At 43.7% G+C, this 24275-nt stretch overlaps 1 protein-coding gene across 3 annotated transcripts in view; it reads right to left on the bottom strand.

The window, feature by feature from the left end:
• EEPD1 (endonuclease/exonuclease/phosphatase family domain containing 1) overlaps positions 1 to 24275 on the bottom strand; it is a 146252-nt gene that overhangs the window by 8910 nt on the left and 113067 nt on the right. Inside the window, exons 8-10 of one of the 3 annotated variants that reach the window (XR_010842143.1) lie at positions 22448 to 23044; positions 21687 to 21792; positions 19199 to 20575 (exon numbers count right to left, since the gene is read on the bottom strand). The exons of 1 other annotated variant lie outside the window; for it this stretch is intronic. Coding sequence is in view for 1 of the 2 variants with exons in the window: in XM_059073659.2 (XP_058929642.1) it covers positions 22845 to 23044 (200 nt within the window). In the remaining variant the exon portion in view is untranslated. Of the gene's footprint in view, positions 1 to 19198; positions 20576 to 21686; positions 21793 to 22341; positions 23045 to 24275 lie in introns of those variants that run through there. One more of the 3 variants, XM_059073659.2, reaches the window with a different exon arrangement.

Below are 24275 nucleotides of genomic sequence, written 5' to 3' on the forward strand. Positions count from 1 at the left end.
TTACTCCATACTATTTTTATTTGACTTTACTATATGCACATGTGGTCTTTAAATTTTGCTTGCATTTTTGAGTCCATGTTTGTTTTATTCAGTGTGTTAGCAGAATTCTAGATTTAATCACTGCATTTTGAAATTTTTTAAATTTCATATTAATAAATGAAATAAAATGATACAAATTCTCCTTCCCACCTGTGGCTCCCATCCCTGTTCTCCCCCAACAGAGATAACTACTATTTTCAGTTTCTTATAAAACTTATCAGTTTGTGCATACACAGGCAAACACAAATATATGTATATATATCTCCTTCTCCTCATCCTTCACCATTTTTTACAACGATAGATTACTATTGTGTAAATAGTTCTGCATGCATTGCTGTTTCCACATACCTTAAAACCAAAATCACAAGCCAAGATAAACTGGACATTTTTAAAATTAAATACTCTTGAAGGAGGAGACAAGATAGAGTAGAAGGACTTGAGCTCACCTCCTATCACAAAAACACCAAAATCACAACTAACTGGTGAACAACCATAGATAAAAAAGACTGGAACCTACCAAAAAAGGTACTCTACATCCAAAGACAAAGAAGAAGCCACAATGAGATGGTAGGAGGGACACTTGTGATATCAAATCCCGTACCTGCCAGGTAGGCGACACACACAGGAAAATAATTATATCACAGGGGCTCTCCCACAGGACTGAGAGTTCTGAGCCCCAGCCTGGGGTCTTTCATCAGGAGGAGAAGCTCACAGAGCATTTGGCTTTGAAGGCCAGCAGGGCTTGAGTGCAAGAGCTCCACAGGACTGAGGGAAGCAGAGACTGCACTCTTGGGGGGCACACACACACAAGGTATCATGAGCACTGGGAACCACTGCAAAGTAGTGACTCCATAGGAGCCTGGGCCAGACCTACCTGCAGGTCTTGGAGGGTCTCCTGGGGAGGCAAGAGTCAGCTGTGGCTCATTGTGGGGGTAAAGACACTGGTGGTGGAGGCCCCAGGGAGTATTCATCAGTGTGAACTCTCCCAGAGGTTGCCATTTTGGCAGTGAGACCTGGCCCTACCCAACAGCCTGTAGGCTTCAATGCTGGGCCACCTCAGGCCAAACAACCAACAGAGTGGGAACACAGCCCCACCTAAAGCAGGCAGGCTGTCTAAAGTCATGAGTCCACAGCTGCCTCTAAACACACCCTTTGAAGTGGCCCTGCCCACCAGAGGTACAAGACCCAGCTCCACCCACCAGGAGTAGGCACCAGTCCCTCCCACCAGGAAGCCTGCACAAACCCCTGGAACAACCTCACCCACGAGGGGACAGACTGCAGAAGCAAGAGGAACTACAAACCTGTAGCCTGAGACGGAGACCACAAACAAAGTTCAACAAAATGAGATGGCAAAGAAATATGGTCCAGATGAAGGACCAAGGTAAAACCCCAGAAACAACTAGGTGAAGTGGAGATAGGAAATCTGCCTGAATAAAAATTCAGAGTAATGATAGTAAAGTTGATCCAAGATCTTAGAGAAAGAATGGAAGCACAGACTGAGAAGATACAAGAAATGTTTAACAAAGAGCTAGAAGATTTAAAGAACAAACAGGTGAACAATACAATAACAAATGAAAAATACACTAGAAGGAATTAATAGCAAAATAAATGAGGCAGAAGAATAAGTGAACTGGAAGACAGATTGGTGGAAATCACTGCTGTGGAACAGAATAAAGAATGAAAAGAAAGGACAGTCTAAGAGACCACTGAGACAACATTAAACACACCAACATTTGCATTATAGGGGTCCCAGAAAGAGGAGAGAGACAGAAAGGGCCTGAGAAAATATTTGAAGAGATAGTAACTTTAAAACTTCCCTAACATGGGAAAGGAAACAAGTCCAGGAAGTGCAGAGAGTCCCTTACAGGATAAACCCAAGGAGTAACATGCTGAGACACACATTAATCAAAATGACAAAAATTAATGACAGAAAATATTAAAAGCAACAAGGGAACAGCAATAAAAACATACCAGGGAGTCCCCATACGGTTATCAGCTGATTTTTCAGCAGAAACTGCAGGCCAGAGGGAGTGGCATGATATATTTAAAGTGATGAAAGGGGAAAACCTACAACCAAGAACACTCTATCCAGCAAGGCTCTAGTTCATATTCGACAGAGAAATCAAAAGCTTTACAGACAAGAAAAAGCTGAGAGAATTCAGCACCACCAAACCAGCCTTACAACAAATGCTTAAAGAACTTCTCTAGGCAGAAAAGAAAAGGCCACAGCTGACTTCCCTGATGGTGCAGTGATTAAGAATCCTCCTGCCAATGCAGGGGACACTAGTTCGATGCCTGGTCCAGGAAGATCACACATGCTGTGGAGCAACTAAGCCCGTGTGCCACAACTACTGAGCCTGTGTGCCACAGCTACTGAAGACTACATGCCTACAGCAATGAAGAGTAGCCCCTGCTCACCACAACTAGAGAAAGCCCACATGCAGCAACAAAGGCCCAATGCAGCAAAAAAGAAAAAGAAAAGGCTACAACTAGAAACAAGAAAATTATGAATGGTAAAGCTCACCAGTAAAATTAAACATACATATTTGTCCACACACAAATATGATATCAAAACCAGCAATTGTGGGTAGAGGAGAATAAAAATGCGGGATACTGGAAATGCATTGGAAATTAAAAGGCCAGCAACTTAAAACAGTCTTCTTTATATATAGGCTGCTACATCTCATGGTAACCACAAACCAGAAACCGACAGTAGATACACACACAAAAAAGAAAAAGCAATCCAAACACAACACTGAAGATAGTCATCAAATCACAAGAGAAGAAAATGAAAGAGGAAGGGAAGAAAAAAGACCTACAAAAGCAAACCCAAGACAATTAACAAAATTGCAGTAAAAACATATATATTGATAAATTACCTCAAATGTAAATAGATTAAATGCTCCAACCAAAAGACAGAGTGGCTGAATGGATACACCCACTTTAGATCTAAAGACACATACAGATGAAAGTGAGGGGATGGGAAAAAGTATTCCATGTAAATGGAAATCAAAAGAAAGCTGGAGTAGCAATACTCATATCAGACAAAATAGACTTTAAAATAAAGAATGTTACAAGAGACAAAGAAGGACACTACATAATGATCAAGGGACCAATCCAAGAAGAAGATATAACAATTGTAAATATATATGCAGGCAACACAGGAGCAACTCAATACATAAGGCAAATGTTAACAGACATAAAAGGAAAAAAATCACAGTAACAGAATAATAGTGGGGGACTTCAGCATCCCACTTACATCAATGGAGAGATCACCCAGACAGAAAATCCATAAGGAAAAAAAGGCCTTAAATGACACATTAGACCAGATGAATGTAATTGATATTTATAGAACATTTCATCCTAAAGCAGCAGAATACACATTCTTCTCAAGTGCACACAGAACATTCTCCAGGATAGGTCACACACCGGGGGCCAGAAAACAAGCTTTGGTAAATTTAAGACAATCAAAATCATATCAAGCATCTTTTCTGACCACAATACTATGAGATTAGAAATCAACTACATGAAAAAAAAAAAACTGTAAAAATCACAAACACGTGGAGGCTAAACAATATGCTACTAAACAACCAATGGATCACTGAAGACATCAAAGACGAAATAAAAAAATACCTAGAGACAAATGAAAATGAAAGCACGATGATCCAAAACCTATCAGATGCATCAAAAGCAGTTGTAAGAGGAAGTTTATAGCAATACAGTTTTACCTCAGGAAACAAGAAGAATCTCAAACAACCGAAACTTACACCTAAAACAACTAAAGAAAGAAGAACAAACAAAACCCAAAGTTAGTAGAAGTAAAGAAATCATAAACATCAGAGCAGAAATAAATGAAATAGAGATGAAGCAAACAATAGAAAAGATCAATGAAACTAAGAGCTGGTTCTTTGAAAAGATAAATAAAATTGAGAGACCTTTAGCCAGACTCAAGAAAAAAAAAGAGAAGGGTCAAATCAATAAAATTAGAAATGAAAAAGATGTTACAGTGGACACCACAGAAATACAAAGGATCATAAGACACTACTACAAGCAACTATATACCAATATAGAAGAAATGGACAAATTCTTAGAAGGGTACGACTTTCCAAGATTGCACCAGGAAGACATGGAAAATATGAACAGACAAATCACAAGTACTGAAATTGAAACTGTGATTTAAAAGATTCCAACAAACACAAGTACAGGACTAGATGGCTTCACAGGTGAATTTGATCAAACATTTAGAGAGTAGTCAACACCTGTCCTTCTCAAACTATTCCAAAAACTTGCAGAGGAAAGAACACTCCCAAACTCATTCTATGAGGCCACCATCACCCTAATACCAAAACCAGACAAAGATAAACCACACACAAAAAAAATTACAGGCCAATATCACTGATGAACTTAGATGCAAAAATCCTCAACAAAATACTAGGAAACCAAATCCAACAATACATTAAAAGGATCATACAACATGATCAACTGGGATTTATCCCAGGGATGCAAGGATTTTTCAATATCCACAAATCAGTGTATTACAGCACATCAACAAATTGAAGAATAAGAACCATGTGATCATCTCAAAAGCAGCAAAAGCTTTTGACAAAATTCAGCACCGATTTATAAAAACCCTCCAGAGAGTGGGCATAGAGGGAACCTACCTCAACATAATAAAGACCATATATGACAAACCCACAGCTAACATCATACTTAATGAGCTGAAAGCATTTCCTCTAAGATCAGGAAAAAGACAAGGTTGTCCACTGTCACCACTTTTATACAACATAGTTTTGGAAGTCCTAGCCATGGCAATCAGAGAAGAAAAACAAATAAAAGGAAACCAAATTGGAAAAGAAGAAAAACTCACCATTTGCAGATGACATGATACTATGCATAGAAAATCCTAAAGATGCTACCAGAAGACTACGAGAGATCAATGAATTTGGTAAGGTTGCAAGATAAAAAACTTAATACAAAGAAATCTCTTGAATTTCTATACACTAACAATGAAAAGATAAGAAAGAGAAGTTAAGGAAACAACCCCATTTACCAACACATCAAAAAGAATAAAATACCTAGGAATAAACCTACCTAAAGAGGCAAAAGCCCTGTACTCTGAAAACTATAAGATACTGATGAAAGAAATCAAAGATGGCACAAACAGATGGAAGGATATATCATGTTCTTGGATTGGAAGGATCAATATTGTCAAAATGACTATACTACACTAGCTAATCTACAGATTCAATGCGATCTCTATCAAATTACCAATAACATTTTTTCTCAGAACTAGAACAAAAAAAATTTTTAACTTGCATGGCAACACAGAAGACCCCAAATAGCTAAAGCAATCCTGAGAAAGAAAAATGGAGCTGGAGGAATTAGGCTCCCTGATTTCAGACTATACTACAAAGTTCATTAATCAAAATAGTATGGTACTGGCACAAAAATAGAAATATAGATCAATGGAACAGCATAGAAACCCCAGAAAGAAACCCACACATGGTCAATTAATCTATGACGAAGGAGGCAAGACTATACAATGGAGAAAATACAATCTCTTCAATAATTGGTGCTGGGAAAACTGGACAGTCGCATGTAAAAGAATGAAATTAGAACATTTTCTAACACCATACACAAAAATAAACTCAAAATGGATTAAAGACCTAAATGTAAGACCTGACACTATAAAAACTCTTACAGGACAACATAGGCAAGAACACTCTTTGACATAAATCACAGCAATATCTTTTTTGATCCATCTCCTAGAGTAATGGAAATAAACACAAAAATAAACAAATGGGATCTAATTAAACTTAAAAGCTTTTGCACATCAAAGGAAACCATAAACAAAAAGACAACCCACAGAATGGGAGAAAATATTTGCAAATGATGCAACTGACAAGGGATTAATCTCCAAAATTTACAAACAGCTCATGCAGCTCAATATAAAAAAAAAAAAGCAAACAACCCAATCCAAAAATGGGCAGAAGACCTAAATAGACATTTCTCCAAAGAAGACTTACAGATGGCCAAGAGGCACATGAAAAGATGCTCAAAATCGCTAATTATTAGAGAAATGCAAATCAAAACTAAAATGAGATATCACCTCACAGCAGTCAGAATGGCCATCATCAAAAAGTCTACAAATAAATGCTGGAGAGAGTGTGGAGAAAATCTACACCATTGGTGGCAATGTAAATTGGTAGAACCACTATGGAGAACAATATGGAAGTTCCTTAAAAAACTAAAAATTGAGTTACCATATGATCCAGCAATCCCACTCCTGGGCATATATCCTGAGAAAACCATAATTCAAAAATATACATGCAACCCAATGTTCATTTCAGCACTATTTACAATAGCCAAAACATGGGAGCAACCTAAATACCCATTGACAGAGGAATGGATAAAGACAATGTGATACATATATACAATGAAATATTATTCCGCCCTAAAAAAGAATGAAATAATGCCATTTGCAGCAACATGGATGGACCTCGAGGTTATCATAATAAGTGAAGTAAGTTGGAGAAAGACAAATATCATATGATATTCCTTATATGTGGAATCTAAAAAGATGATACAAATAACCTTATTTACAAAACAGAAACAGACTCACACACTTAGAAAACAAACTTCTGGTTATCAAAGGGGAAAGATGGAGGGGAGGGATAAATTAGGAATTTAGGGGATTAACGTATACATACTATTATACATAAAATAATCAACAAGGATCTACTGTATAGCACAGGTAACTCTACTCGGTATTCTGTAATAACCTATATGGAAAAAGAATGGATATATGCATATGTATAACTGAATCACTTTGCTGTACATCTGAAACTAAAACAACTTTGTCAATCAACTATACCCCAATATAAAATAAAAATTAAATTTAAAAAACCCTAAAATAAGGAAATATCTATAATTAATATGAAAAGGTGATTAGAAAAAATAAGTTAATTAAATACTCCTGTTCATAAAAGGATACCATCAAAAAAATGAACATAAGACCCACAGAATGGAAGAAAACTTTTTAAGTCATGTATATGATAAGAGACTTGTATCTAGAATATATAAAGAACTCAAAATTCAATAATATAAATGCTGAAAGGAGTTCTTCAAGCTGAAATGAAAGGACACTAAGTAGTAACATACTGGTAAAAGTAAACATATAGCCAGATTTAGAATATTCTAATATTGTAATATGGTGGTGTGTTAATCACATAACTCTAGTACAAAAGTTAAAGAACAAGAATATTAAAATAACTAACTACAATAATTTGTTAATAAATACACAACATAAAAAGAGGTAAATTGTGACATCAAAAATGTAAAAGTGGAAGGAGTTAAAGGATAGAGGTTTTGTATGCAGTTGAAGTTATCAGCATAAATAGACACATCTATAAGGTGTTTTATGTAAACCTCATGGTAACCACAAAGCAAAAACCTACAGTAGATTCACAAAAGATAAGGAGAAGGGAATCAAAGCATATCACTATGGAAAATCCTCAGTTCACAAAGGAAGGCACCAAGAGAGGGAGAAAGGAACAAGGGAACTACAAAGCTTCTAGAAAACAGTAAGATGGCATTTAATAAATTCTTTCCTATCAATAATGACTCAGAATGTAAATAGATTAAATTCTTCAAACAAAAGGCACAGAGTGGCTGGATGGGTAAAAAGCAAGACCCAACCATATGTTGCCTACAAGAGACTCACTCCAGCTTTAAGGTCACACATAGGCTCAAAGTGAAGGGATGGAAAAAGATATTTCATGTAAGTGGAAACCAAAAAGAGCAGGGGTAACTATGCTTATATTAGACAAAATAGACTTTAAACCAAAATTGTAGCAGGAGACAAAGAAGGTCACTATATAATGATAAAGAGGTCAATTCAAGAGAATATAACAATCATATGTGTATCCAACATTGGAACACCCAAATATATTAAGAAAATGCTAATAGATTGGACGAGAGAAATAGACAACAATACGATAATAGTTGGGGACTTCCAGTATACCACTTTCAACAATGGGTAGGTCATCCAGACAGAAAATCAATAAGGAAATGTACTTGAACTATACTTTGGACAAAATTTACGTAACACAAGTACAGAACATTCTATCCAAAAGCAGCAGAAGACACATTCTTAAGTGCATACAGAACATTCTCCAAGATAGAGTTCATATCACAAAGTCTTAGAAACTTTAAGAAGATTGAGATAATACCACATAGTTTTTCTGACCACAATGGTATGAACTAGAAATCAATAATGAGGGGAAAACTGGAAAATTCACAAATATGTGGAAATTAAACAACCAGTGAGTTAAAGAAGAAATCAAACCTTTAGCTAGACTAAGAAAAAATAAATAAAACTCAGACATGAAAACGATATTACAACTGATACCACAGAAATACAAAGGATAATTTTAGACTACCATGAACAATTATACACCAACAAATTGGATAACCTATAAGAAATGGATAAATTCCTAGAAACACACAACCTACCAAGACTGAATAAGGAAGAAATGGAGAATCTAAACAGACCAATACTCAGTAAGGAGATTGAATTAGTAATCAAAACTCTAACAAAGAAAAGCCTAGGATCAGATGGTTTCCCTAATGAAATCTACCAAACATTTAAAGAAAAAATAATGCCACTCCTCACACTCTTCCATAGAATTGAAGAAGAGGGAACATTTCCAAACGCATTCTACGAGGCCAGCATTACAGAGAAAACTACAGGCCACTATCGTGATGAATATAAATGCAAAAATTCTCAAAAAATTATTAGCAAACCAAATTTAATAGCACATTGAAAGGATCATACCATGATCGAGTGGGATTTGTCCCAGGGATGCAAGGATGGTTCAACATCCATGAATCGATCAATGAGATATACCATATTAACAAACTGAAGAAGAAAATCATAGGATTATCTCAATAGATACAGAGAAATCTTTTGACAAATTTCAACATCCCTTCATGATAAAAGTACAGAGTATAGAAGGAACATACCTCAACATATTAAGGCCATATATGACAAATCCACAGCCAACATCATATTCAATATGAAAAGCTGAAAGCATTTCCTCTAATATCAGGAGCAAGACAACGATGCTCACTGTCACCACTTTTGCTGAACATAGTATTGGAAGTCCTAGCCACAGTAATCAGACAAGAAAAATAATCAGAAGGAATCCAAATTGAAAAGAAGTAAAACTGTCACTGTTTGTAGATTGCACATGACATGATACTATATATAGAAAATCCTAAAGACATCAAAAAACTTAAAACTAATAATTACAGTAAAGTTTTAGAATATAAAATTAATACACAGAAATCTGTTGCATTTCTATACACTGGTAAATAATTGAGAAAAGAAATTAAGAAAACAATCCCCTTTATAATTGCATCAAAAAGAAAACAACATCTAGGAATAAATCTAACCAAGAAGGTAAAAGACTTGGAAAACTATAAAACATTGATGAAAGAAATTGAAGATGACACAAATAGATTGGAAGAATTAATATTGTTAAAATGATTATACTACCCAAGGCAATCTACAGATTCAATGTAATCCTTATCAGAATACCAATGGCATTTTTCACAGAACTAGAACAAGTAATTCTAAAATTTGTATACAAACACAAAGACCCCAAATAGCTAAAACAATCTTAAAGAAGAACAAAACTAGAGGCATAAGACTCCCGAATTTCCAATTATACTACAAAGCTATAGTGATCAAAATAGCATGGTAGTGGCAGAAAAAACAACATACAGATCAATGGAATAGAGAGCCCAGAAACAAACCCAGGCTTACATGGCCAATTAATCTATGACAAAGGAGGCAAGAATATACAATGGGATAAAGACAGCCTCTTCAATAAATGGTGTTGGAAAACCTGCACAGCTACATGCAAAAGAATGAAACTGGACTACTCACACCATATACAAAAATAAACTCAAAATAGATTAAAGAATTATATGTAAGACCTGAAACCATAAAACCACTAGAAGAAAACATAGGCAGTATGCTCTTTGACATTGGTCTTAGCAATATTTTTATTTTGGATCTGTCTCCATCAAGAGAAACAAAAGCAAAAATAACTAAATGGGACTACATCAAAGTAAAAAGCTTTTGCACAGCAAAGGAAACTATCAACAAAACAAAAAGGCAGGGACTTCCCTGGTGGTGCAGTGGTCAAGAATCCACCTGCCAATGCAGGGGACATGGGTTCAAGCCCTGGTCCAGGAAGATCCCACATGCTGCGGAGCAACTAAGCCCATGCACCACAACTACTGAGGCTGCTCTCTAGAGCCTGTGAACCACAACTACTGAAGCCTGCACACCTAGAGCCTGTGCTCCACAACAAGAGAAGCCACTGCAATGAGAAGCCCACGCATCGCAATGAAGAGTAGCCCCCGCTCACCGCAACTAGAAAAAGCCTGCATGCAGCAATGAGACCCAACACAGCCATAAATAAATAAATAAATAATTTTTTTAAAAGGCAGTCTACCAACTGGGAGAAGATATTTGCAGACAGTGTATCTGATAAAAAGTTAATATCCAAAATATACAAAGAAATCATACAACTCAACATTAAAAAAAAAACAATTAAAAAAATGGGCAGAGGAACTGAACATTTTTTCCAAAGACGACATACAGATGGCCATCAGACACATGAAAAGATGTTCAACATCACTAATCATCAGGGAAAGGCAAAGCAAAACCACAGTGAGATAACCTCACACCTGTCAGAATGGCTATTATGAAAAAGACAAAAAATAACAGGCAGTGTCAAGGATGTACAGAAAAGGGAACCCTCTTGTACTGTTGGTGGGATTGTAAATTGATGTAGCCACTATGGAAAACAGTATGGAGTTTTCCCCCCAAAATTAAAAATAGAACTGCCATATGATCCAGCAATATCACTTCTGGGTATTTACTCAAAGAAAACTAAAACATTAATTTGAAAAGATATATGCACCCAATGTTCATTGCAGCATTATTTACAATAGCCAAGATATGGAAGCAACGTGTCCATCAATAAATGAATGGATAAAGATGTGGTATATATATGCAATGGAATGTTATCCAGCCTTGGAAAAAAGGAAATCTGGCCATTTACAACAACATGGGTGGAACTAGAGGGTATTATGCTAAGTGAAATAAGTCAGACAGACAAAGACACATATACTGTATGATCTCACCAATATGCAGAATCTAAAAACAAAGCAAATTTTAAAAAATGAAAACAGACTCATCAAATGGGTGGTGTCAGGGGGCATGGGTTGGGGGAGTGGGTGAAATAGGTTAAGGGGATTAAGAGGTATTGATACAAACCAACAGTTGTAAAATAAATAAGCCATAGGGATGTAATATACAGCATAAAGAATATGGTCAGTAATATTGTAATAACTTTATATGGGGACTAGACTTACTGAGGTGATCATTTCATAATGTAGGCAAATATCAAATTACTATGTAGCATACCTGAAATGAACATAATATTGTATGTCAACTATATTTCAATTTTTTTTAAAGTAGAATTTCACCGGGTGACAATTTCAAGAGATTGTAAAGCTCTGGAGATTTTTTTCTGACAGGGCGATGAGCTAAATGTGAAAAAATCCCAACACCATATATATCAAAGTTCTTAAGAGCAGCAAATATGTGATGACCTAAGGAGTAAACATCTAAAATTTAGATAAATCAGATATTTGGTTTTCTTGCCTTTTAAAAATAACCTCTATCATATTTACAGTATTTTCCTAGTTAATTACTGTGTTACGTAGCTTGGATTTTGCATGTAAACTGACCTTGGATTTAGTAGAACAGTAGCTCTTTTTTGTGTTGGAAGATCTAGTTCTCTTGATGGTGAGCTATTTGAGCACCAGAAAGAGTTCTGGCGTGAATTTCTGGGTGCCACTCCACAACTGTCCAGCAGAGGGACCACAAGCTCTTCTTTTCCCCTCCCCTTGCAACTCTTTTCCTTTTTTCAGGCTGGAGGCCCTCAAGATGATTAATCTCGCTGATTGACCCTTGGAGCTACACCCTATACACTCTGATTTTAAGCAAACATAACTTCTAGGAAAGATTTGCATGTCACTTTAAAGAGCTCAAGAGAAGGCTTGAGCCTTCTGAAGTGTCCTGCAGGCCTGTTCCAAAATCTGTTTCCTCTTTGTACAATTTAAATCACTCACTGACAAGTTTGTCATAAAATTCCTTGAGATGAGTTGGGCTAAAAAGCAAAATACATACTCTGTATATAAATATACAGAGTCTATTCTATGCTAAAGTATATACTATTTACAGTCTTGAGAGAGATCTTCAATAACATTTTAACGTATCTATTTCAAATAAGCAGTATCTATGTGAATTGTGAGCAATTTGATATTCAGATGCTATTTTATCTTACCACAGCTTCCTAACATAATTACCTAAGGTACTTCTCAGGAAAACCAGCGTTTTCCTTTTAGAGAAATGAGAGAGAAAAGACACCAGATCCTCTGGCCAAAGAGATTTCTCAGCTCAGTAGCTAACAATGGCCTACAACCTGGAGTCCCCATTGTTTCTGGATCACACACAGGTGAGTCTAGGGAACTGATGACTTCTCATCTTAACACCATCTTGCTTCGATACACAACAGCTCTGTGGGTCTTCAGGTTTTCTGTCCCAGACCCAAGACACCCACTGACAATGCAGCCTTCAGACCCTTTAAACTTGTGGGTTATCTTCAAATAAAATACTGGAAATCACACAGAGGTCTAGCCCCCTCTCACCCCCTTCGCCAGGTAAACAGGTCTCCTATAAACTGGGATTCCTGAGAGCCTTTGGGAAACATCTGAGGTGTTTCGGGGTTAGATGTGTGACTAGATTTGCCAGGGACAATTCTATGCTTTGAGAACATGAACATCTGTATGCTTCCGATGAGAAGCGGGGCCCTTGCCTTCAGAGTGCAGCTGGAAGCTGCCTGTGAAGGCTGGTGGGTCTGATCCTCCCAGGCATTCACTGCACCAGCTGGCCTCAGCACCAAAACCACTCAGTCTGACGGCTGCTTGCCAGCAGGTGCATAAGACCCCTCTGTGAGATACATATGAAAAGATTGGACTTCTAAAAAGTCCTCTGGTAATTTGGACTTGGATAAGTAAATGAAGAATGATACATTGAGAAAAACTCAGAAGAAAAGTTCAGAAAAATTCCTAGAGCTCCAGTTGCTTGCCAGTTCTATAAATAATAAGGATTTAGCCATCATCAGTCTTTGAAAGCTGGTCTTGTGTTTGGTAATTAAAGTAATGAAAGATCCTCACTGCCAGCTCCATTGGGACAGCAAGCCAAGGACTCAGACTCTTGATAAAACAGTCGCCGTCACAGTGGCTGTCCTGCCGTTTGTCACCTCTGACCCTTCATGTGTTGAGCGCCCTGTTGATCTCCTTCATAGATCCAGGTAGTTATTATCCCTGCTGAAGGAATCCCTTACCTAGTCAGTGAGAGCCACACTAAAATTCTTATAAACTAGTGCATTTCTTGAAGCTTCAGTCACCCCATCTCTATCTTGAGGTATTATTTATAGTGGGTTCAGCCACATTTCTTGGCACTCTGTTTAAACGAAGTCCCCTCCACGTCAGTATTTCTCAAAGTGTGTGTCTCAGGGCACCTTCATTGACCCAGCTGGACCACAGGCAGACCTAATCAGCATTCCAGCATCAGACTCTCACAGTCAGGGCTGAGGAACCTGCATGCCAGCGAGCTCCTAGGGAGATAACTTCCATGCACTGAAGTAGGAAAGTAGGAGCCCCACTGCCCAGGAGAGAAATGCTCCTTGTTTGATAGCTCAGTAAGATGTAACACGTTAGAGCAGGATAGAAACTGAGGGCCTGGGAAACGCAGTTCACAAGTTGCCCCCCCCCCAGGACCCAGCAAGTCTGTGGTTGGAGCTGGGCCTCGTCTTGGCCTTTCTTGACTCCCTGTGCCTGGGCTTTTAGAGTCAGTGAATGGGGAGAATTTTATAGTGTAGAAAATTCATAGGATTCCTTGAAGCACAGAACAGGGATGGTGCCCTGTTGGCTAAGAGGTAAAGCCATCTCAGGAATCTCTGTTTAAAAATGCCACTTCACAGTTCCAATGTGATTAAAGATCTAAATGTAAGACTGGATACTATCAATATAAAATTCTTAGAGGAAAACATAGGCAGAACATTGACATAAATCGCAGCCACATCTTTTTTTTGATCCATCTCCTAGAGTAATGGAAATAAAAACAAAAGTAAACAAATGAGACCTAATTAAACTCAAAAGTTTTTGTACAGCAAAGGAAACCATAAACAAAACGAAAAGACAGCCCACAGAATGGGAGAAAATATTTGCAAACGATGCGACCGACAAAGGATTAATCTCCAAATTTACAAACAGCACAATATCAAAACAACCCAATCAAAAAATGGGCAGAAGACCTAAATAGACATTTCTCCGAAGAAGACATACAAGTGGCCAAGAGGCACATGAAAAGATGTTCAACATCCCTAATTATTAGAGAAATGCAAAAAAATCAAAAACTACAATGATATCACCTCACACCAGTCAGAATGGCCATCATCAAAAAGTCTACAAACAATAAATGCTGGAGAGGGTGTGGAGAAAAGGGAACCCTCCTACACTGTTGGTGGGAATGTAAATTGGTGCAGCCACTATGGAGAACAGTATAGAGGTTCCTCAAAAAACGGAAAATAGAGCCTACCATATGATCGTGCAGTCCCACTCCTGGGCATATATCCAGAGAGAAACATGGTCCGAAAGGATACATGCACCCCAGTGTTCATTGCAGCACTGTTTACAATAGCCAAAACATGGAAGCAACCTAAATGTCCATCGACAGAGGGATGGATAAAGATCTGGTACATAGATACAATGGAATATTACTCAGCCATTAAGAAGAATGAAATAATGCCATTTGCAGCAACATGGATGAACCTAGAGATTATCATATCAAGTGAAGTGTCAGACAAAGACAAATATCATATGATATCACTTATATGTGGAATCTAAAAAGATGATACAAATGACCTTATTTACAAAACAGAAACAGACTCTAAAAACAAACTTATGGCTACCAAAGGGGAAAGGTGGAGGTGGGGAGGGATAAGTTGGGAGTTTGGGATTGACATTCACACTACTATATATAAAATAGACAAATCAACAAGGACCTACTGTATAGCACAGGGAACTCTACTCAATATTCTATAACCTAATTGGGAAAAGAATTTGAAAAAGAATAAATACATGTATATGTATAACTGAATCACTTTGCTATACACCTGAAACTAACACAACATTGTAAATCAACTATACTCCAATATAAAATAAACATTTAAAATTTAAAAACCAAATAAGTAAATAAATAAATAAAAATGCCACTTCAGGACATCTCTGAACTCAGAGCAAAGAAACTAGCACAGGATACACAGTGGGCCTGGGCCCACTGGCCTGACACCCTCCTCCAGCTGCAGACTTGGGCTCAGTCCAAAGCAGCTGGTTCTGATGCAATCACACAACACCGGTCAATTGCCTCCATTCATCATCACAGTAAAACCTGAGTCCTTAATGCTCCCCACCAACAACAAAAATCACTTAATTACATAATTTATCATAATGGAGGCAGCAGGGTGCTTAGAAGAGCCCCTCTTCCATCACTGACTATTGATGAGATCTCGGCTTGCTAAGCAGACACTTTTAGGCACCCCAGAACCAAAGGCACCAACTGCAGCCTGCCCTGTGTGCCCAAGGCAAGGGAATGCCAGCAGGTGGGAAATCTCTTCTGGGGCCTTTTCTCTCTCCCCTGTCTCCCTCCTGCCCAGGCTACCTGGGACCACCTGTGCACCAGGACCGAGCTCTCTGGGAACGAGGCAGTGCTCTCTTTTCCTGCTGCTCTTTAGCCTATGGATGTCACTGCTCTCACCGGGAGACTTCCCACGTTACCAAGCCCAACCTGACCCCCTGGGCACCCAGATCTGAGAAGACAGTGTGTCCCCTCCAGTCCCTACCCTGGGGTGAAGGGAGGAACGGAGACCCCAGGGTGCCCCAGACCACACCTCACCTCTGCCTTCAAAGCTCATCCTTGCTGTGCCGGGCTGCGCCCAGGCCCCGGCCTACAGTGACTGGCGGCCTGGCCACTCGGGCCCTCTGCCACCTGCTTTTCTTGGTCTGTGTGCTCTGGGGCAGCTGCCAGGTCAGTTGGCTACTCAGCCTCCCAAGCAGTTTCCAGAGAGCAGGAGGCTGCAGGAAGTGCTCCTGAGCCTGTCCCTTTTGCATTAGCCCCCCACGCCCCCCAACCCTCCCCAACTCCCCGCCTTTGTCAAGGTCACTTGTTTTCCACAGGCCTCCTTATTTGCTTGACACGTTCTAGGCCAACTGCACTCCTTATCGCAGTAAAACCGGAGTCCTCATGCTCCCCACCAGCAACGAGAATCGTTTAATTCCATAATTCATTATCATGGAGGCAGCAGGGCAGGTAGGCGAGCCCCTCTTCCACCACTGACTACTGATGGGAGCTCGGCTTGCTAAGCCGGCACCATTAAGCGCCTCAGAACCGGAAGTGCCAGGTGAAACCTGCCTTGTGCGGTTTGACCCTGAAAGTCAGGGTCATCCACCCATCCCCACGGGTGGCCTATTTTATGCCCAGCAAACGCCTCCCCAGTGAGGGTCCTCCCACCTCCGCTTTTAGGCCCGTGGCCTGCTTCTCAGCGGTGGCTGGGTCTCCCCACACTCCCACTCTTGGGCAGGCCCTGGCCTCTGAACTCATGTCCACCTTTATGGTATTGTTCACGCAAAGGGGCCTCCTCGTGCTTGGCTGAGGGCTGTCACTGTATCTGGGCACAGAGAAGTGGTCTGGGAACTCCCCAAACGCCGCCATCTCCCAGAGAAGTTTGGCCACCACAGATGGTGATGGTGATGAGGCGGAGGCTTGCCACATACATCCACTATTTCATTTCATCTTTATGACAATATTACGAGGTAGGTAGAAATATCCCCATTTTTCAGATATGGAAACTGAGGCTCAGGGGAGGTCAAGTAACTTGCCCAAAGTCACACCAATAGTAAGTTTCAGGTGGATTTAAACAGGAGTCTGGGCCTATAACACCCATTACGGCTGAGCTCTTAGTCCCTCCCAGAGCTTCCCTTCCTCTCCTCCCACCAGTTCCTCCAGATTGCCGGGCCTCCAGCTCCCCCTGGAAGTGTTCCAGGGGCCTGCTCCTCAGGTGAAGACCAATGACCCGGCCCCTCCATGCCCAGCACTCCTCCACTCCCAGCCTCATCCCTTCCTCAGGGACCAGTGTGATGACCTGCACTTTCCTTTCCAGGCTCCCCGGTGCACTAGCGCTGCAGCCTCTTCCTCTGCTTTGCACAAAGCCTGCAGAGCAGCCTCCCAGCTCCTCAGCCAGCTGCCGTTGAAGATCTGGCCTCAGCTTCCATTTAGCCTTCTCCCCACCACACATCATAAACTCTTGCCAAAGTGACCTATACTGAACCCTTCCCTCCTCCACACCTTGTCCTCAGTCCCCTGCCCAGAATGCCATCTCCCGCTCGCCCTCCACATCTCCAGTGCTGCCCATTCAAGTCCCAGCTCAGAGACACCTTCCCCAGGAAGACGCCTCAGATTTGCCGCCAGGTGAAAACACTCTCTTCCTCTGATTCACATAGCACTTTCTATCTCTCCTGTACAAGTTTTCCTGTGTTTATTCTTTTTTTTTTTTTTTTTTTTTTTGCGGTACGCAGGCCTCTCACTGTTGTGGCCTCTCTCATTGCGGAGCACAGGCTCCGGACGCGCAGGCTCAGCGGCCATGGCTCACGGGCCCAGCCGCTCCGCGGCATGTGGGATCCTCCCGGACCGGGGCACGAACCCGCGTCCCCTGCATCGGCAGGCGGACTCTCAACCACTGCGCCACCGGGGAAGCCCGTGTTTATTCTTAATTATGAGCCTCTCGCTTAAAGAACTTTAAAAACAAGCCCTTTGGAGTCAAACAGAGCTGAGTCGGAATCCCGACTTTGTCACTTACCAGCTGTGAGGCCCAGGTAGGTTACTGTAAAATGGGGGCGATGGCATCGGCCTCGAATCCTTGAAGAATGTCCTCAGGTTAGCCGTGGAGGTCACCTGGCCAGGCGTGTGACATCCAGGAAGCAGGCAGTGGCCGTTCCCCTCTGGGCCCTTCTTTCCTGCGCTCAGGAACGCTTTCCACCTTCACTCCTCTGCGCCTGCCCACGGCTTCAGCGGCAATTAGGCTAAGCACGCACCCCTGTGCGTGGGGTGGGGCTCTTCCCCGGGCCTATCAACCGGGAAAGGGACCAGGTGCCGGCCAGTAGAGGGAACTCGGATGATAGCCTTCGACGGGCAGGAAACCGCGTGGTGCCCATTCTGTCCTCACTCTGGACTTCCTGCAGGGTGTCCGGACTGACCCAAGGGTCTTCCTAAAGGGCAGGAGCTGCTGGCCTCTCCACGTGGGGTGAGGCAGGGAGACTCCCACCTGCCCCCACAGGCTGAAGAGGAGGAAGCTTGTTTACGATTCCCTGGCTTGTTTCTTTGCCTCCTTACGCCTTTGCTAAGGGCTGTTTACCTGCTCACCTGTGTGGTGGGTGGGAACACTCCCAGGTGAGTGCCCTGAGGCCAGGGGGCAGCAGCAAGGAGACTGGGCAGAGAGCCTGGCTGGAAGGGACTGGCCCTCTCCCACGGAGCACTGTCTCCAGGCATCACCAGCCTGGGGGCTCAGGGTTCTGTTTTATTAAGGGGCCCATGGTTTTCTTACAAGATGGAAGATGCAGGAATGAATCGCTTTGTCTGGCTTCTGCAAGAGGCTTCCCAGAGCCAGGAGAGAGAGAGGCAAGCTTCCCAATGGCCTAGCACTCAGATCCTTGCGGGCTACCCCTTCCAGGGAGACCCTGCTGCCTCCTTCCAGGCTCACCAAGAATGGAGAATACTGGGGATCCCACACATCCAGGTCCTTACAGCTGCAGGGGTGCCACGCTGCAGACACACACAGCCCAGGACCATGGCCGAGTGACCCTGGAAGGCAGGGGTCTCCCTCTCCTTCCCCTGCCGACCCCCAGGGCCCAGCCTGGTGGGTGTACCATGTGTGATGAATGAAAAGCAGCCCAAGGCTTTTTTAAAAAAATAAATTTGTTTATTTTTCACTGCATTGGGTCTTCGTTGCTGCACACGGGCTTTCTCTAGTTGCAGTAAGTGGGGTCTACTCTTGGTTGTGGTGCGCGAGCTTCTCATTGTGGTCACTTTTCTCTTGTTGCAGAGCATGGGCTCTGAGCATGTGGGCTGTAGAGTGCAGGCTCAGTAGTTGTGGCGCACGGGCTCAGCTGCTCCACGGCTTGTGGGATCTTCCCAGACCAGGGCTCGAACCCGTGTCCCTTGCACTGGCAGGCGGATTCTTAACCATTGCACCACCAGAGAAGTCCCCAGGGCTTTTGAATATCCCTTTCTTCTCTCTGGTACTTCTCATTTACCCTCCAAATACATATATTTTAACTTCCCCATTCTAGAATGAAACACTGTCACTTTCAGTGACTCCTTCCTAGCAAAATGCTGCTTCAGGGAATGGCATAAAAAGAAAAAATTATAGGACTTAATCTCCTTCACGTGTATCCACTTCTGCTGTGAGGACTTCAGCACACCTGGTCTACAGGGAAATGTAGTATTTATTCCGTTAAAAAGTGTAAATCTTCGAACAATGTCTTTTTTTGGGGGGGAGGGGGCTTGGGCCTTTTATTATTTATGCATTTATTTCATTGTGATCATAGAACGTTTCAAACATAGACAAAAGTAGAAAGGAGTGACATGAACTCCTGTGTTCCCATCACCCAGCTTCAACAACTAGTCACAATTTGTAAATTTAAGTATTCTTTGGATTTTAAGCTCTACTCAATCCTCTCATATTTACTGTGCAGAGGAAGAGGGAAGACATAGACCATCTGAATATTAATTAATCTTAACGCTTCTAGAAAACTTAAGCTTTTAATTCTGGAAGTTTTATGAAAATCCTGCCTCTGGGCTAAAGGCTCACAGGCCCAGGCAGCGAGGAGACTAGGCGGCCAGGTACTAGCAGAGGACCAGACAGCTGCTTCCACAGCCTAACGCTCTACTAGGGAAAGGCTCCACCATTCCGCAGCCTGGCTGTCAATCGAGACTTTCAAAGGCTAAGTGTGCCCAGCGATGATGCCACTTAAGATGCCACGTCTGAGCCCGGCTTTTACTCCTTCTGGAAGACAGAGTCAGTCCTCCGTCTCCTGTCAACTCAAATAGAACAAATCACAGGTTCCGTCCGTGGGAGATGACTTACTGAGTGTCCTACCAAGTTTCTCCACCAGGGGGAACCGTGAGGGGCAGTCTTGGACCCTTACGGGGCCTTTGGGTCTTTTTCAGTGGAATGCGGCCCGGATGATCAGTGTCCTCGTGACAGGCTCCACTGGGTGGGGATCCTTCTTTTTGAGAGCTCAGCTGGACCAGTGGACAGTCCAGGATGACACACTGTTGGGAAACCACAAAGCTCATGTTCCAGTTGAGGGGAACTCGGGATGAAATGTAAACAATAAATAACATAATTTTAAAAAAACGCTGCTGCTTACTGAGCTCTCACCATGTGTGCCGGGGAACGGTTCCCCCTGGAGTTGTGCCCTGTGGTCAGACAGTATGCTAAGAACTTTATAGATGTTATTTATTCTCTGCAACCCTGAGGGATTCTATCCTCGTTTAATAGGTTAGAAACCTGGGACTCAGCCAGACAAGCACAACCTGCAGGGGCCGCACCTTGGACGTGGCAGAGCTGGCTCTCAGCAGCCAGGTCTGCTGGTTCCAAACCCCGGGCCTGTGGCCACCGAGCAAAGACCCCACTCCTGGGGCCCTCGGGTGACAAGTGCCCCCACTCTGTGTCTGTGGTGTGAGTTTGCGTCCAGCCAAGGCTAAGCAGAAGTCCTGCACAAACTCCATTATAGCAGGTGTGGCCGCTGCAGTTAAGCTCCCCAGCCTCTGGCTCAAACCAGATGACCTTCACAAAGGTTGTTTAACTGGATTTCTTTCCCTCTCTCCTTACTTAAGAAGCCCTTCCCACAGTTTTGCCGCAAACATCTGGCTAAAAGGACTTGGGGCATCTGGCTGGTGAATGCAGGTGGAGCTTTCAATTTTAGACGAAGCACCAAAGAAGGTCAGCTCAGCTGGGGAGCACCCTTTCCTACCCGCCACGACTTTTCATTCTAACTTGGCTGCTTTCGGCCAAGGCTCAGCCGGCACGGGTTCCGGGCCTCTGGGAGCTGCTCACCCTCCCACTGAAGAGACACCTCTTGGGCGTGGGCATGGCTGTTGCCCAGGTACCTGCAGAGCCCCCAGAAAGGGGCTTCCTTCCCATGCTCACAACCAGTGTTGCTCCTTGGAGCCAGGTGGCCCCAAAGGTGGCCTCTGATGGACAACGGGCCCCTCTGACTGCCCATCCGGCCCTGGGCCCAACAAGCCACCGGGTTTCCACGGGTGGTGACGGTGGTCCACACGTTCACTGTTAACACTCTCACACGTCAGTGTCGGCGGCACAGGGTTGACATGTGTGCGTGGGCTTTGGACTGAGTGTGGATCCCGTCTATTTACTTACTGCTTGTGTGACCTTCAGGAGGTGAAGCTCTCCAGGCCTCAGTTTCTTCGGCTGTGAAATGGGCATTACAATCCTGGTCTCACGGGGACCTAAGCGAGAACCCAACCTGGGAAAGGAAAAGGGTGCCAGGTGGCAGTTAACCCACGCTTCCAGCCGCCCCCAACACCCCTCACAAAAGAAGACCCTCCTTCCCTTGACACCCCGGGGCTCAGCTTCCTGCGGATCCAGAATCCACAGCTCTTCCTCGGGATGAATAGGAGGCTCTGGGTAGAGAAGGGCTGGGCCGGGCAACTGGAGTGGGTGGGGAAGGAGGAAGGGAGATCGTTCTGACGGAATGCTTGTCCGGCACAAGGGACCCCACAGCGTCTGGGGGCACAAACGGTCCTTCAAAGTAACAGGCGGTCTGGCAAAGGGCTCAGAGGATGAGGCGCGGGATGGGAGGGAGGAGACGATCTAAAGACTTTACAGAGGTCTCGGGGGTCAATGAGGGTGTGACGGGTGCGTCTGCATGATCTCAAGGCGGGGATGTAAAAGGAGCTCCCGGGGTTCACCGTGTTCAGGGCCCTACAGGCCACAGCGCCCCCCAGAGGCATCAGAAGGGGGCACAAAACACACACAGCAGGGGACCCACCCCCAGGCTCTCGCTGAGGCCAGGCAGGTTCATCTCTGTTTATTTTTTCAAAACAAAACTAAAAACCATCACTCAAAACATTTGAGGAGAGTGCTCAAGTTAAAAGCTTTACGGAATCTGCAGCCAGCACCTGGCAGACTGGTGGTCAGAAACAGGAGCTCCCGGCGTCGCCCGGGCAGCTCTCCCTCTCTGCCCTCAGCCTCCGCTGCTGTTCCCTTCGAGCTGAGGTCCAGGCAGCGGGGTGGCCAGCCCAGGGCAGCGGCTGAGGTTGGCAGCATCCGCAGATCAGAGGCTTTCCAGTTCTCCACGGGCTTCTGATTTGACCATCCCGCACCCTGAGGGCCCGACGTGCTCCCTCCCCCATGAGAGTCCAAAAGCGTCCGCAAGGAAGGCAGGCGGGTCAAGGGCCGGGCGCTGGCTCTGTCAGAACAAGGACCAAAGGGCAGGCAGTTCGGGCTCTGCATCTTCACCAGGAAGGGCGAACTCGTCGGCTCCGGGATCAGGGGGTGGAAACTGATTTGCTGTCATCATCGCTCATGCTTAATGCTGGCTTCTCTTCGCTCCAGGGTGACCCCGTTGCCATTCCGAGGGCCTTCTTTCCTGTTCCAGTCCTTCTCCGTGTAAAACTCAGCGAGCACGGGGCAGTGTTCAGAAGCCACTCCGCCCCAGGACCAGTTGTCTGGAATCCAAGGGTTCGTGAGGCCTTCTCTCACTACAGCCCAGTGGCCTGGAGGCAGAGGGAAGACAGGCCAAGAAATCAGGATGGGGGACAGGGTGGAGGTCACAGGCTGGCGGCTGGAGGCCAGAACTGTATGTCCGCAAGCCTGACAAGACCCCTCGAGTCAGCCGGCTTGTCTGTGCAAACGAGCTGTTTCAGCCCATTGGATGTGCCGGACAAGTGAGGGTTTACCATGTAGGCCCTGAAACTACCCCGGGTCCAGGCCTCCTGCCCAGTCACACACCCATCGGCCTACGTGTGGTGGCCCCCGCCTCACTATGCACCACTTCTAAACTGACCAGCAAGGCTCAGTGTCTGACACAGGGACACATGCCCTGCAAAGATGTCTAAAGCGAAGTGAAGGTCCTAGTTCACAAAGCAAAGACACTGGGGCAGTGGGGGGTGGGGGGTGGGGGGGGGAGGCGTGGGGGGGGAAGTTCTACAGAAAGAGCAAAGAAGAGAAAGTTACAGAAGTTTATGAGAAAGTAAAGGTATCTTTAAAGTCGAGATTTAGAAATATATGAAGCAGGAGGTACGTTTAAGAAACAATGAAATAGTCACAAAAGCAAGGACAGAGCGATTAGAAGCATGGGCACGGCCCTCAGTGAGAACCGTCGCGGATAATTAAGTGCACCCAGGCCTGGGCTCTGGTGTGAGCTGTGCCTGCTCAGGTGACAGTTCCAGGATGGTGGCAACTCCTCCCTGCATCTCGGTTCCTACAACTTAAGAGCAGGGGGTAGATGAGACGATCTCTACCTTCCTCCCGGCCCCGCGCTCTCGGGCGCTCCAGCCCCCTTGGTGACAGCACTGCCCCCCCACCGGGCCCCATGGCAGCCTGCCACTGGCCTTGGTCTGGCCAGCAGTGCGCTTCTGCAAATTGCACCTTGCCTAGTCTGATGGCCGTCACTCCCTCTGAGACCTACTTTCTTCGTCCTTTGGATTCTCCCATGACACAGTCCAACAGGAAATTCTAGTCCTGAGGATCTAAGTCTTGGCTGCACGTTGGGGTCTCACAGTGGGACCTCAGCGTTGGTACCTAAAAACTTTTTTGATGTCTCACTGAAGTATAATCTGCATCCACTGGTGCTTAGTAAAGCTTCCAGGTACAACTGAGAACAACCGTTCTTGTCCTTCACCAAAAGACCTGCTGCTTCCATAGTTCTGTCTATGACTGTTTCATGACCCAAAGTCTGTTCGGCAAGTGACTGGTTGCAGGGGGGAGTGCTTTTCAGCGCTGAGA

The sequence above is a fragment of the Kogia breviceps genome, chromosome 9 (genome assembly GCF_026419965.1).
Source record: "Kogia breviceps isolate mKogBre1 chromosome 9, mKogBre1 haplotype 1, whole genome shotgun sequence".
Classification (NCBI taxonomy): domain Eukaryota; kingdom Metazoa; phylum Chordata; class Mammalia; order Artiodactyla; family Physeteridae; genus Kogia; species Kogia breviceps.